This window comes from Barbus barbus (assembly GCF_936440315.1).
Source record: "Barbus barbus genome assembly, chromosome: 14".
Classification (NCBI taxonomy): Eukaryota; Metazoa; Chordata; class Actinopteri; order Cypriniformes; family Cyprinidae; genus Barbus; species Barbus barbus.
The window spans coordinates 20,085,180-20,100,489 of record NC_136742.1 but is presented as its reverse complement, the minus strand read 5'-3'; the positions used below and the strand labels follow the sequence as shown (position 1 = coordinate 20,100,489).

Here is a 15,310-nt window from a genome sequence, read left to right as displayed (position 1 = left end):
ATTTTTTTCTCCATGACAAAAAGTCACCAATTTGGCTTAAAAAGATCTGTATATCTGAAAAAGCATATTTAAAAAACATAAAATTTGTATTTTACAATTTAAATTACATATTTGGCTCATTCCTGTTATAGTAGGTCCTATATTCTACTCTTCTAAATGCCAGTGTTGTAATTTCTATTTCTACAAAATTTCTATAAAAGGTTATGCCATATCTATGATCTAGATATCTAACTGGTTTAGTATCATCATGATTGCAAAAGGCCTGTTTTGACATTAAGGGCTACTCAAAAGCATTTGAGTATTCTGACAAAATAAACACATTTCCAAGCATCATAAAAATCTTTAGTATTTCATTATTTTACTGTAGAGGTTTTGCAAGTGGAACATATAATGTTTGCAGGGCTATTTTGTAATGGACTGTAAGACTAATTTTTCTATCTCTGCTGCCTTCGACGCATGATCAGTCACATGACCTGAACAACCATGAGCAAAGATGATGGTCACATACTGTATTTTTTAATCCAGGTATCAGACCTTGATGCAAATCAGATAATGATGAAACATAATTCAAAAAAGTCATTGTGAACATATGTTGAATAAAAGGGACATGTAATGTGGCAACACAAGTTTTATTGAGTAAGAGATGTCAACACCAGCATGATAAAAATTGTACAAATTTCACAATTTCAAAATGAAATATCACTGCAACTTGTAATCTTAAACACTTAGAGCAAAAGAAGTATCATACCAACAGAAATCATGCCATGTGGTTGAAAAATAAAATAAGAGAGAAAAGGACAGCTAAAGAGCTGGATAGAGGAAGAGAGCAAGAGACATTAAGAAAGCTATGCTTCTTTCTTTATTTTTTAATAGAAAAATCCTGGTTTAAAATGGTTAATTAAAATCCATCTGAAATGGAAACTTGTAACCTGATGATTTCACAATTATTATTAAGAAAAGTATTCTGCATTCAAGCATGTGACACCATAGAGTTTTCTATTTAAATAGTCACAGATAACCTTTTGAAGTAGATAGTAGAATATGTGCCAACTGAAAATGAGCAGCAGAATTGTGCTTAAAATCCCCTTTCCTGTCAAATCAGTTATGATAGTAAATGAGAGGATATTGTATTTTGCTATCAGTGTGTTAAAAGCATTACTATCTTGGAAATAAGCTGCATACACAAAGCTTTCAGAGAGAGAAATGTGCTGTGGTTGGGGAAGAGATGTCCGGATATTACAGAACGATAAATAAGAGTGACTAGCACCATTTGCATGAGCTCTTGGAAAACAATGCTAGCCATAATAATAATAATACAAAATCATAGATTTCAGAAACAAAGCCCCACGTAGAGCATCAGCAACAACCAGAGTCATTTCACACTAAAAATCACTGTGACAGTTTCGACTCATGCTCGATAAATACAAACAACTTTAAAATCCACCACTGAAAATCAGCCCTGTTTGTGACTTTGCTTGATGCTTTGAATGGGCTTGGACTAAATTAAGATGAAAGGGGGTTCCCAGACTATAACTGTACATGTCCTTAAGATACTATGGAGTAATATGAACTGGCCATGTCAGTAAACCACCCTCTGAACGACTCAAACTGTCCACGCGCAACTGTAATCTAGACCCGTGCCATGCCGTTTCAACATTTAATTATCAAAAATGCCTCCTGCTTCAATTTCCATAATTCTTAGAGCTTAAAGTGCTGCTGATTTCTCAGAAACGTAAAAAATAAGTGATGAAAGTGAATCGCAGGTTACCACAGAATGCAAGCTGACCTCTCTTAATACTGTATATAACTGATTGGAGTTCACTAATTGTAATATAATGAGCTTGCATTGCTGATATAGTCGTATTTGTTGTGCACTCGTGACCAGATGAATCTCTACATGATTGTTTGGACAAAATCTACAAGACAAGTGCTCCATTACTATAACACAATGACGTATGGATGGTGACATTAACCCTGTATATCCAGCACACTGATAAACTAACATTCACACACAGATTTACCTCCTTCAAAAGAAAAACAAAAAAAAAACTTCCCACAATTCAAACGTCTGGGCACCTCCTTGGTCTCCTGAAACAAATAAAAACACCAAAACATGGAAACAAAGGTGTCCCTGTGCAAAATCGAACATGAGAAATGTGAAATCATAATGCATTCATCCTTCTGGACTTGATCACCCATGTTTAAACCCTAAAACATGACTGTATTAAAAGATTTATATAAAACTTAATACTTTACATTTAGTAAAAAGATTCATCAGCTTTCTACTATGGTAAGAATAAGAAATTGCATATACCCAAACTTTTGCATCCCATATCTAAATAAATGATTGATTCGTTATCATATATTGCTGATATTCTATCATACTACCACTAACATTTTACGATCATTAAATTAAGAATTAATGTTGGATTGTCTCCTTCAAATTTTCTGTAGTTATTGGCCTCAACCAGCCTGGCGTTACATTTAGAGAATGGACTTTGAAAATATTTGAAAAGTTATTAAATACTTCTTGGGATTTACACCAGTGAGTTTCCGTGTCATGATGTTTGCATTCACAATTTTTTTTCTATTTTTCCATCTATTTTGGGAATTAAAACTAGAGGAAAAAACAAACAAGCAAAAATAAAAACAATACACATACTGCATTAGAGTGCCCACACTGACCACTATAAATATGATTTCAGAACCAGAAGACAACGTTTCTCAATATTTTTACAAAATGTACCCAAAATCGAATCACAAAAATGTACCACTGTACACCCATTGAACAGCCTGCACAGCACATTAGTTCCCATTAGTTCCATAAAGAGAAGCTCAGATTGAAGCTGATTGCCCTTACATTCCCTCAATGTATCCCCTCTGCACCTCTTTAGATTTAAAATAATGGATGGTTTTTGTTTACAATTAATAAATACATATACACTAAAATGTGCATACATTAGCAGCTATAAACAGTACATCACATTATGTCAGGTCATATGAAAAATGTACAAAACATGAATGTTCCTCAAAACATTTGCCATTGGTAGTCGTCATCTTAAAGCAAGGCAACAAATAAGTTATGCATTATTTTTTTTTGTCAAAAGCATAACAGAATCATAAATAATGCCAAATAATACAATAAATTACAGCAGCAAAAAAATCATACTAGTTATCCATACTTTTTACATGATGGGTTTCTTTTGTTTCTTAACGCTCTGATCACATGACCCCGATACTCGGTCAATACTAGCCAGTCGCAAAGCTACACTTGGATGCCTTGAACCGCTTGCTTTATATTCTCCAAGAGGGCCTTGTTCTCCGGGCTCTGGTACTGGTCCTGGTGAGTGTACATATCTGTCAAAGTGCTCACATAAGTGTCAAAGTTTTGCTCGTTCATCGGCTCCTGTGGAACAGATTGGGATCATTGGAGGTTGGAAAAGAAGTCAGGCATAATACATTCAATCAATCACATAATCAAGGCTTAAGACAGAAAGGGAAGGGGAAAGAGGATATACTTAGGGAGGTATGAACCCAAAAAAGCTGCCTTTAAAGCTAAATACAAGCTAGGGTTTTAGAGAAAATACATCTCTTGAAATGCAGGGCTTGACCAATCACATTAAAATGGTCACTAAATCAAGCGTAAGACTACTATACTGTTTCTAAAAATATGTGTCTGATGGATAACAAAAAAATTAATGCACATACATTATGTATGCATGCACTGCTGTGAGTTTCATGCTCATGAGTATGTAGGTAATACTGGCATTCACAAGTGATATCAAACAGATCGCCATGAATAGCAGACAGATATCGATGAGCATCACTGTGCCTGATAAAATAATGTGTTTTACGATAATAACATGAGTTTACTACCAAAAATAAATATGGCTCATATTGCTACCCCAGCTTTCTTATCACTATTCCCTGAAGTGGATTATGTCAATATGTGTGGCACTGATACACTCTATGGACCTTCGTGATGCATACACATCGTACTGTGTGGGGGAGGACTAGAGGGAAGAAAATGATAGTGAGGAGAAGGATAAAGTTAGACTATGGAAAATGAATCTCTTACTCTGTGGGGCATCTGTAAACAGCAGTAATTTTTAACAGGGGCCTCTTTCAGTGGCATCGGTTTCTACAGAAGGGAGAGGTGTAGAAAAAAGACTATTAGCCTGGCTAAAAGCCAGAGGTCAGTGGTTTCAATAAAACTGACATACTTGACTTTACAACCAAGTTCTGCTTGAGCGGCATGACACATGAACAGGCAACAGTCGTCTGATGTTAGTGCAGCTTGAGGACCCCTCGTGCGCACTCTAAATAGCATCCATCGACAGTGGGGGTGGAGAATTCAGGAGCCATATTCAAGACGATGTGTTTCAGTTGTTTACTAACATGGCCACCACATTCGAACGGGGCTTGTCCAATCGTGCCCCGACTCAATGTGTATGTGATTCGATCGTGTGGGAGAATCTGATCCACTGCGGCCATGTTGTTACTCAACTGAAAAGCAGTTGTTGGAGTGGAGGTTGTTTTTCTACAATGGTCGGTAAAGGGGAGTGACCTCAGCACAGAAGCATATGGAACTGCGAGGAACTCAACAACAGACATAAAGAAGCAGATGGGAGAAACAATAGAAACCGGAATTTCATCCCTACTGATAGCGTCTGAAACGCAGACTCAGGCCCTGGCTTTCAACAAGAGGCAGTCTATAGTCTAAAAGACTATACTAAGCAGATAAACATGTATTGTACTGTAGGTGATATATTAACAAATTTAATAACTATTTTGAATTCATTTGGATTTTTACGATTGTAAGTAACCATGAAACATTTTTATCCTGACTACTCTCTTACACTCTTAAAAATAAAGGTTCTATATCTGCATTAATGGTTCTGTGAAGAAACATCCATTGAACCTTTCAGTTCCACAAAAGATTCTTTATAATGGAAAAAGGTTCTTCAGACTATTAAAATATTATAGAAAAAAGATCTGTTCACCCAAAATGGTTCTTCTATACCATAAACGTTTTGGAACCTTTATTTTTAAGAGTGCATGTGAGGCCTCATGTCTGTTGGCTCTTACCATGTGTGGAAGCTGGATGTTGGCAAGACTGTTGATGAGGGACTGGCTGAGGTTGGCGAGCTCATGCAGCAGCGAGTCGTTCTGCTGCTCTATGACCTTGTTTTCCTCCTCGATGGACTTCAGGTTAGTCTCCATGGTGGTGATCTGGGAGGAGGGAGAAAGAGAGACAAATGCACCTCTGTGACTGAAAACGTGGCCAAAGCCTGATTGTGAGAGATGGCAACTGCTCTTACTTGAGTCCTTAATTTTATCATGTCTGACTCTACTTGATTGTTCGATTCATTCAGGTCTTTGATTTCCTCATCCAGTTGTTTAATCTCCTCATCATTTTCTATGCCTGGAAGGGAACATTGGGAAATTCACTGTAAAAAATGCCACTGATGGCAAGTAAAATTCATTAAAAAAAATGAATGAATGAAAAAAAAAAAAACACATACCTTTACTTGCTCTCTGTTTGATTGTGAGCATTTCAACCCCGGTCATCCTTGCCTTCTTCATAGCAGATGTGGCACGGGGACAACCTGACAGACTACAGATGTACAAAAACAAAACAAATAATAATTTTAACTCAAGGTTAAAAGCATAATGGTTCATTATTGTGCATTCTTTCATTTAGTTTATTGTCTAAAATTGATTTACTTTGGAAATAAAATCCTTTCCTCTGGCTTTGAGACTGCATGTATGAAATATGTCTGCTGCATTAAAACTGCTTAAAGGAAAACATGATTCACATATGTTTATTTCTTCAAAGTATTTAAAAGCAAAATGTAATTTTTATAGTCTGCATCTTTGTATTGTTTTGAGGTAAAACATCTAAACATTCTAAAACAACATTTACCAGCACAATTTTATGATAATAAGAATGATAATATTCTAAATTATGGTTTTAGAGAATAAGTCTTGAATATTATTTTTCTTACTCCACTGGCTAATTGTTTTTATTGTTTTAACCATAAACTTAAAAAAAAAAAAACTTAACCTTAAAAAGGTCAACCCTTAACCCCCCTTTTTTAAAAATTAAAATAAGAAAAAATGCCATTAGTGTAACGGGGTGAACCATTTGCAAGCTTTTATTAATAAACATAGAAAAATAACAGACAGGGTCAAAACACCAGCAAACGGGTATGGCACGGGCAAGACACAAGAGTAATCCAAGGGCATGCGTGGGTCCTCGATCGGTGAACAATATCCAGAGGTCTTAAGAAGAGGGGTAGTCCGATAACCTGAGCAATAATCCAAACGAGGTATACACAGAGTCCGAAATGGTGAGACAAGGGTAAATCCATGATACAAGGGCAGGAAACGAGACTATAAACAAAAAAACCCACTAAACTTAGACAACACAGAATGGCTCGGTAAGGCAGCTAACACTAGGAGAGTGTTATACGCAGAACAATACTCAGCAAAGACAGACAGGAAGTTCAAGGCTTATAAAGCTGTGTAATCAGTGCAATCAGCTGTGTGATCAGAGCAATGTGAGATTGGTGACAGCTGTGTGTCGTCAGTGCAATGGATGATGGGAATTGTAGTTTGTGGGTGAAGCGCAACAGTAGTGTGGTGCAAAAGTCAATGTGATGGAGGAGTGACCTCTGGTGGTGAGTAAACGGAAGTCCACAGACCAGGTTCGTGACAATTAGGGTACAAAAATAAACAAAAATTGTCTGAATATTCACTGTTATTTTATTAATATATTATGTTATTTATACTGTATACTATTATAGTATTTATTCATATTTTGAATGTAGCTTTTATTTTTATATTTTCGGATTTCATTTTTATTTTTAAAGTTGTATTAATTTTGTCATGTGCCCATTTAAGGTATTTTAATATTTTAAACTTATTTGTTTCAGTTAGTTGCCAAAGCAACATATCTAGTTTTCATTCAAAATTTTATTTTCTAATATTTATATTTTGTTTTATTTGAGATTTATTTCAATTGCCAATTTGTTGAAATAGCTTTAATTTTAGTTCATAATAACAAGACAGTTAATAATTCTACTACTCATGTTTAAAGAATGTTGTGATATTTTTATTAAAATAAATGCAAAAATACTGATTAAGAAAATTATTTATTGCTAAATAATGGTTTAGTTAAGAAACGCTCACACACACACACACACACACACACACACACACACACACACACACACACTCATGTACCTCCGGTGGGTGAGAAAGCTGCCACTGACGTGGCCTGAGCCATCGCAGCCTGGGGTGGGGCAGGTCATGCCGTCTGTCTTGCCAGACTTCCAGGAGAAAGGCGCTCCGTTCACATAACCGTCTTTCTGACGCTTGGCGGCCAGCGGGCAGCCGGATGCACTGCGGTGGGATGCATACTTCCCTGTCACATGACCCTGGCCATCACAGCCTGGCACAGGACACCTAAAGACATAGGGCACAGCAGAGACGAGTTCACACACATAAGCACACACACACACATAGTGAAGTTCCTTCTGCAATTGCCCTCTGACTGATTTTAACCTTAGTCCTTGTGTAAGTTACAACAAGCAAAATTAAACTTTAAGTTACTTTGGATAGTTGAAGGAATTAAAAAAATGCACCTGATTGGTTCCTGGTCATCCTTATCCTCCTTACTGTGCATTATTTTAATACCACTCTTCTTTGCCCGGGGACAACCTGACAAACTTCAGAGCAAGAAACACATTTACCAAAAAATACCAAGGGCTTCTCATTGCACTTCTTTGAATCCACGGGTGGCCAAAACATTACATGATGTATTAGATTCAAATTTTTAATGCGCATATTTGTGAGTCTTCACCTTCTGTGTGAGGCGTAGTTGCCTGTGATATGCCCAGAGCCATCACAGCCAGGAGTGGGACACCTGCAAGCAATGAAAACATGAAACAGATTAGCGTAACCTCAGACAGACCTCATTTTGAGGGTCAATTGAGGTGCCGTGTAAACACGAGAGTGCGAGGGCTTACTTCAGATCCTGGGAGTTAGATGTCATCATACCACGCATGCCCTTGTCAGCCAGTTGGCAGCTCGATAGCCTTAAGGGAAGATTTTAAAAGCATGAGGCATGGTTTACTAGAACAACTGCATTATTAAAGCTACTAAGGTGCACTCAGGGTCACATTTATCATTAAAAAGTTTTATATGGAAATAAATGATTGTACTTCGAATTGTACTTTTGAAAAAATAAGTTTAAAATCATGTACACTTTTAGTAGCCTAAAAAACCCTGCTGTTTTTTTGAACATGGACGCTAAGATCATGACCAGCCCATTGATGCTGACTTTTGTCAATACTGAAAACCGTTAATATTAATATTTTATGGGATAAAAATATTTTTCTCAGGGTTCTTTGATGAATAATAATAATAATAATAATAAAAAACTTTTGTCATTTGATCAATTTAATGTATCCTAGCTCAATTATTAACTTCTTATATCAATGGACACACAGTAATAATAAAAACAATCATGCTACAAGGTCAACAACAGGATATAGTCCTGATCCAGTGCAAATGCTTACGTGAGAAGCTCCTTCTTGCTCTCCTTGCAGGGAGCATATTTGTGTTTAGGGCTGGGGAGGGACACGTCTCCTGAATACTGCTGCTCTTCTAATAGATCCTGAAATGGGTCCAGGTCATCCTGATAATGAGGATGGAGAAAGAAAAAGACAGATTTCAGTGTATGTTATGATGCACTATAAAAAGGAACAATAGTACAATGGCCTGCTAGTACTGTAATTGCATAATATACAGCGCAGTTCACATTTAAAAGAATCCCATGTTATTATTACACTGAGCACAAAATCTCATACATCCTAATTTGCATTCTTTCCAGGTCCCCAACAATTTAGCAAAAAACATCAGTTCCCCTTTGAAATAATAATAACAACAGTTTAAGTCTGGGGTTCATCAATGAGTAATTAATTAACAGAGGAAAAATCCGTTCTCAAGCAATATTCTCCAGTGAAGTGAAGGCATGCAGTACCAGCGTTCTACACTAGATGTCCTTTCAGTCCTTCAAAAGGAACAACCTACCGTCCTTCATAGCACTAAAATAGCTTCAACAACCAGTTTACTGGACAAAGCAACGGTTTAGAAATGACTACATTGTGCTCCCATTAACATGTCACAGGCAAACAATTTTATATTATAAACAGGTCCTTTTGCTTAGCTACAGTGGAAAAGAAAAGGGGGAAGACTAAGCAGAAGCTTCTGCCTACTGATTGCATTGGAAGTGGGCTGAACATGTAAGTTAAGCAGTTAATGGTAATCTTACTATGACTAGCATTCATCTGCCAACCGTCTTTCAGATAACCAGTTAGCTGCTAACAAAAAAGCAAAATGCCTGGTGAAAGATGAAACCAAAGAGAGGGTGGTTCTTAAGAATTTTTATAGTCACAGTTGTGAAAGTACTGTTTTATGTTTTAAGATAAATGCTAATTCGACACGTTTTTTAAAGGTGTGTAATTTCTTTCACTTTCACTACTGCTAACAGAAATAATGACCGCTTTCAAACAGGTTTCCTGAACACTTCGCCTCATCAAGCAAATAGATAGTTCCACTTCTTTGTTGCTGTCAGGATGCTCAGACACAACGCTAACAGGTAACATTCCCAGTCTGTTATCTGGTCTTCAATAACGTTCTCAAAACATTAGCAAAAAAACATTATTTATAGATTGTTCATGCAACATTATTTCTAAATCAATTTAGCTTGATGTTAATTTAACATTTTACTATCTGCTTCAGAATGTTAACAGAACATTCAAATGTAAAGTTCCAATAATGTTTTCAAAATGATAAAATGGAATATTCTGAATGATCACAAAATGATCACACTCTCCGGTGCAGCAAAATACAATGAGCCAAAAAGGTGGAAACTATCATCTAAATTCACTTCATGTAAAGTGACGCAAGTGCTTCAGTCTGTCTCTAGCCAGACTCAGGGGGTGTGGGCTGGGGATTACCTCCTTGTGGTCGTCGTCCAGGCGTTTGATCTTTGTGTAGTCCACAGGCAGGTCCCAGCAGTCTGCCGTGCTCATCTGGTAGCAGTGGCTGTTGAGCAGGGCCTGCCGCTGGGGCGACATGGGCTGCAGGGGGGTCAGCACTGTGCCTCCACTGCCCTCTCCCATCCCTCCAACCCGGCTCAGATCCAGGGTTCCGTTCTCATCCCCATCTCTGTCATCAGGGCTCTGCCACGAAAGAGAGAAGAGAGAGTAGAATTGATAAGAGAATAAAGAGAATAATTAAGAAGTAAAAAAGATGAGAAAAAAGCAGAGTGAGATACGGAAGGGAAGGATGACAGATGAGGATGGGTACATGGTTCATATGCACAGTTAAGATTTTTAAGCTTGTATAATTATTTTAATATATTATTACTATATTTAATTTATTTTTTATTTATATGATATTATATTTAATTAATTGAATAATTATTATATTTAATTATTACTGTTTTAATTATTTAAAAAAAAAATCTGGAAAAATTGTAAATTGTATTTTTTGGTTACACATATTATTCACCATGAAATCAATATTGATCATTCTTATTTTTTGGAATATTGCAGTATGTATTATAAATGATTTATCCATGCACATCATTTTTTTAATTTGCGAAATTTAAAATATGTATTAATAGGGAAGAAATACAATTGCCATTTCTGTGTCATGCCTACTTTAAACAACTTACAAAAACATTATCAAGGCTTCTCTAAGGGGAACCAACATATGGGGCATTAATTTTGTCTTCAAATACCTAGACTGAAACAGTAGTTTTGTGGTTCAGTCCAATTAGCCTTCTTCCCTCTTCCCTGCGTTAGGCATGAATAATTAATATAGTTGCATTGTTTGACCGTTTGCCAGCTTTATTTACACTGTTGTTGCTGATTTTGTTGTCACGTGTGGTAATTAATGTCTGGTGATGTCAAGCTGTATTTGTACCTCTACTTAAAATGATTAGTTAGTTAGCTAGTTGTTTGCTACCCTTGTCACATTTCATGTACTGTAAAAAGTCTTAAGGTCATGTGGCATATTATGAGACAACAAGCACTTTGTTCTGTATATTCACTACCTTTTAGAAGAATGGGGTCGGTATGTTTTTATTTGAATTTTTTGAATAAATGAATGAAAGGAGGCATTAAATTGACCACAAAAGATAATAAAATGATTTTTATTTCAAATAAATGGTGTTCTTTTTAATCTTCTTCTATTTATTAAACTTCTATTTATCAAAGAATCTTGAAAAAGCATATAATGGTTTTGACAACTACATTAAGCAGCATTGATAATATTAAATAGTTCTTGACCACCATAATAGAATGATTTCTGAAGGATCATGTGACACTGAAGACTGAACTAATCGCTGCAGAGAATTGAGCTTTGCTATCATAAGAATAAAACACATTTTAAAACATACTAAACTAGAGAAAGTTATTTTAAATGGTATATTAATTGTATATTACTAATTTTTACTTTTTTTTTAAGTTATATGCAAGTGAGGATAAGAGACTTCAAAAAACATTTCAAGTACATGTAGTGTACTTTATAAGATTATCCAAGAAAAAGTATTTCTAGACTTGATGGCAAATTTTGACGACATTTTACGTTCAATTAATACATTTATAATTATGTAGATGAATTTCTAAAACTCTACAACCAGTTTTTACAGTGTGGGAAAGGATGGGAGGAGAAAAGATACGAAAGAAGAGTGTGAGCTTCTTCTTTGCGCTGCCCTACATCTCCATGCACAGCTGCTTATTAGTGAATATATAGAGCCCTGCAGCTCCTTAGTACCTCTGTCCCTCCTTCTTTCTCTCTCTCTCATTCTCATCCCCACTCCCTCTAGCCTGCTGCCTCACTGTCCTTAAAAAAGAGAGGTCATTGTCTTTCCTATGTACCCAGAGGGATGCTGGGAGAACTGGCTTGGCCTGGACCACAGCTGAAATCAACATTAATTCTACTTGTCTCAGTGAGAGAGGGTAGGGGCACCACAACCCCAGCGTTCCTGCAGCTGCCAGCTTCCTCTGGTCTCCTCCAGCCCTACGCTCTCATTATCACCATACAGATTATGTCTGAAATCGATGTGTCACTAAAGCAACCGTGGCTCGTTCAGTCCATTAGGCTCATATGATGACCCTGAGTCTAGCAGAGAGCTCTCAGAGGTGCTGCTGTCATTCACTGTGTGAAATCGCACCCTGTGCAAATGAGCAAAGGTTGAGGAGAAGATGAGGAGAAGACCAGGGGTTTGCCCCGAATGACTTGCATGCCCTCATTTCGGTGCACTGCCATTACATACTGGAAGGCAGTGCAGAGAAACTAAGAAATACCCAGTGAGAGAAAGCAAAATACAATATTAGCAGTACAAGTGGGTGAGGATGAGAGAGGAACTGGCAGGAAAAAGTTGTGGACCCTCACCTGTGCCAGGAGCTCTGGGCCTTTCCCTGTGAGGCTCTGGGGCATCTCTCTGCAGCGCGTGGACAGGTTGAGGATGGCGGTGGCGGCCATGTGGGCGGCTTCCATGTCGTGCGTGTAGTCGAAGCTGCTCTTGCTGCAGGTGCTGCTGGCGCTGCTTCCTCCACCCCCTCCTCCTCCTCCTCCTCCCCCTCCTCCTCCTCCACAGCTAAGACTGCTGCTGCTGGGAGCGTAGCTGCTCGTGGTGCTGCTGGCCGGGCTCGAGGTCTTACAGTAGCGCTTGGCTGCACACATACACATACACCGGGTCAGACAGCCACTAAAAACTTGGATGGATGGATGAATGGATGGGGGAATAGAAAGACAGACAGATAGAAAAATAGATAAATCAACAAAATGATAGAACAGATAGATAGATAGATAGATAGATAGATAAATAGATAGACAGACAGAAACATAGATACACACATTATTAGATAATCTGATGTTTCATGATGAATGCTGTGAGAAATTGAATGTGAGAGAGAGAGAGTGGAGGAGAGGAGGAGAAATGGTTTAACAGTGTATCTGGGTTTCATGCAGAGGGCTACACATTGTTAACATGAAATCTAAGACCTTTATGGGAAGCATTTATACAGCATTTCTGTTTTATATAAATCCACATTCATAGAGAAATCTTGGTCTGCATCCAGACACAACATCTGAGAAAAAAAGAAACCTAGTATTGACTAAGGAACTGTTATAATCTTCAATACTGGAAGGTGACAAATCAGCTGCTAAAATGCAGTTATATTCACTTATTCAAGATTTATACTACTCTCCCATTTGATCTTATTTTTCATCTAATTTTGCATTGAGACAAATAGCAATGCTGTCATAACTAAACTGGGTGTAACTAATTGATGTTGCCAACTGATTCTAAATGAAGTGGAGTTAATTCTTAACATTAATTAAATGTTATTCTCATTAATTTTTTTTCCAAGCTTAATTTTCTTCGTTTGTCTCATTTATCAAAAACTGCATTTCTTTGATAAAGCATACAGGCAAGTAACATCACTTGCAAGAATGCTCTTTAATTTCCGAGATGTGGTATGTGTTCTGATTTCAATAACATTGTCTATATTATCACTGCAGGGCATGCTGTAATGCTCCTTATGGACAATCAAGACTGTCCTGATGTAATAACCATGAGTTATAATAAAAATGAGTTATTTTAAGCACAGCTAATGAAACTGTACCAAAATATCCCGCTGAATTCTGTTGACAGGAAATCTCTACAATTTCTGGCATGGGCGTGAAATCAACTGCTACCATTTTGAACAAAATCGTTCCAGTTAATTTGATTCCTTCACAAATGTAAGTGCACTCATTTATCAAGACCAGAGCTGCAGTTGTGAGCTACAACGCTGCACATTACCAAACACAAAAACCTCCAAAAATGAAGCTTGAACCAAAGACAGAGAAACATAATATTTGAGAAAACTGACAAACATCCAGATGACAGGTTTTTAAATCTGGCGTCATTCAAACATCTGTCTGCATCTCTCACTGTGGACCAGTAATTAACCTTTTGTAGTGGACCTTTTTTCTATTTTTAATTGATAAGAGAACGTCTTGCAACATTATATATACATACATACAAAGAGAAAAATAAAATATTTTATAGGATAAAATGCTTTTATAGATGTGTATATATACATTCTTCACACATATGTACTATGGTGGTCGAAAATATCTGTCCAGCCATAATTAAATTAAAGGAGCTGCATGCAAATTGTAAATCCCTTCATTGGGTTTGTGTACCTAGGTTATTAATCATTTCAGAAGCCAATAAGTAGAGTAGGATTTCCAATAAAGGAGCACTGAACTCGACAGCTGCCTGTGAAAAATCCAAGCTAAACCTTTTATTAAGAGAAAGCCTTCACTTCAAAACAGAAAATAGAGAAGAAATTCTTTTTTAATGGAAAATACCGCAAGGACGTCTGGTAGTACAAAGCTAATTCTAATCTTATTTCCATCTGATCCCCTAGAGAAAGACCAGTTTATCAACTCTGACTCCTTCTACCTCACCAGCTTCAATGACAGAGGAAAAGAATAACAAAGCCAAGCTTGCCATCATATCCTTTGGGTGAGGTGTCTCGCCCATGGTGCTTCGGGGTGAGGGACCTTTTGCCATAGGCATGAGGCTGGTTGTCATAACTGCTGCTGTAGTCGAAGCTGGCTTTGGAGTACTTCTCCAACTCCTTGGCCAGGTTGGATCGTGGAGTACTGGTTGGGACGTTATTTTTGTACCCATACTGTGGGATCTCCAGCTGTTTTACGAAGCACATGGGTCTGGAACAATTGACAAAGGGAGGGAATCGAGGTTGGGTATCAGAGTCCTGGACATACTCTATATTATACTCAAAGTCAAGATGAATCACAGTGCTCAATCCATTTTAAATTTGTCATGTAACACACTTTTAATCATCTGGATTCATATATAAAAAGTCAGTATTTAAATTATGTAATTTTTTCAATTACAAATATACAAATAACCACATTATATTATAATATAAAAATGTATAAATAATATGATACATATTGTATATTAGATATTATTTCAGTATGAATTTTATATATATATATATATATATATATATAATTATTGTAATAATTATATATGTGACCCTGGACCACAAAACCTTAAGTCGCTGGGGTATATTTGTAGCAATAGCCAAAAATACATCATTTGGACAACTTTAAAGGCTGATTTTTTGCACCCTAAGATTCCAGATTATAAAATAGTTGTATCTCGGCCAAATATTGTCCTATCGTAACAAACCATACATCAATGGAA

The 15,310-nt window shown here is 36.9% G+C and overlaps 1 protein-coding gene across 1 annotated transcript in view; it reads right to left on the bottom strand.

Moving 5' to 3' along the window:
- Positions 1–612: 612 nt before the first annotated feature.
- Positions 613–15,310, bottom strand: part of myt1la (myelin transcription factor 1-like, a) — a gene marked incomplete at its 5' end in the record, with an annotated part of 46,032 nt that continues 31,334 nt past the window's right edge. Inside the window, 13 exons of the mRNA XM_079433486.1 lie at positions 613–3,406; positions 4,079–4,141; positions 5,089–5,232; positions 5,322–5,425; positions 5,526–5,617; positions 7,249–7,470; positions 7,650–7,733; positions 7,868–7,930; positions 8,034–8,102; positions 8,586–8,704; positions 10,029–10,253; positions 12,475–12,755; positions 14,585–14,805. Coding sequence (XP_079289612.1) covers positions 3,266–3,406; positions 4,079–4,141; positions 5,089–5,232; positions 5,322–5,425; positions 5,526–5,617; positions 7,249–7,470; positions 7,650–7,733; positions 7,868–7,930; positions 8,034–8,102; positions 8,586–8,704; positions 10,029–10,253; positions 12,475–12,755; positions 14,585–14,805 — 1,828 coding nt within the window. The 3' untranslated portion in view covers positions 613–3,265. The remainder of the gene's footprint in view (positions 3,407–4,078; positions 4,142–5,088; positions 5,233–5,321; positions 5,426–5,525; positions 5,618–7,248; positions 7,471–7,649; positions 7,734–7,867; positions 7,931–8,033; positions 8,103–8,585; positions 8,705–10,028; positions 10,254–12,474; positions 12,756–14,584; positions 14,806–15,310) is intronic.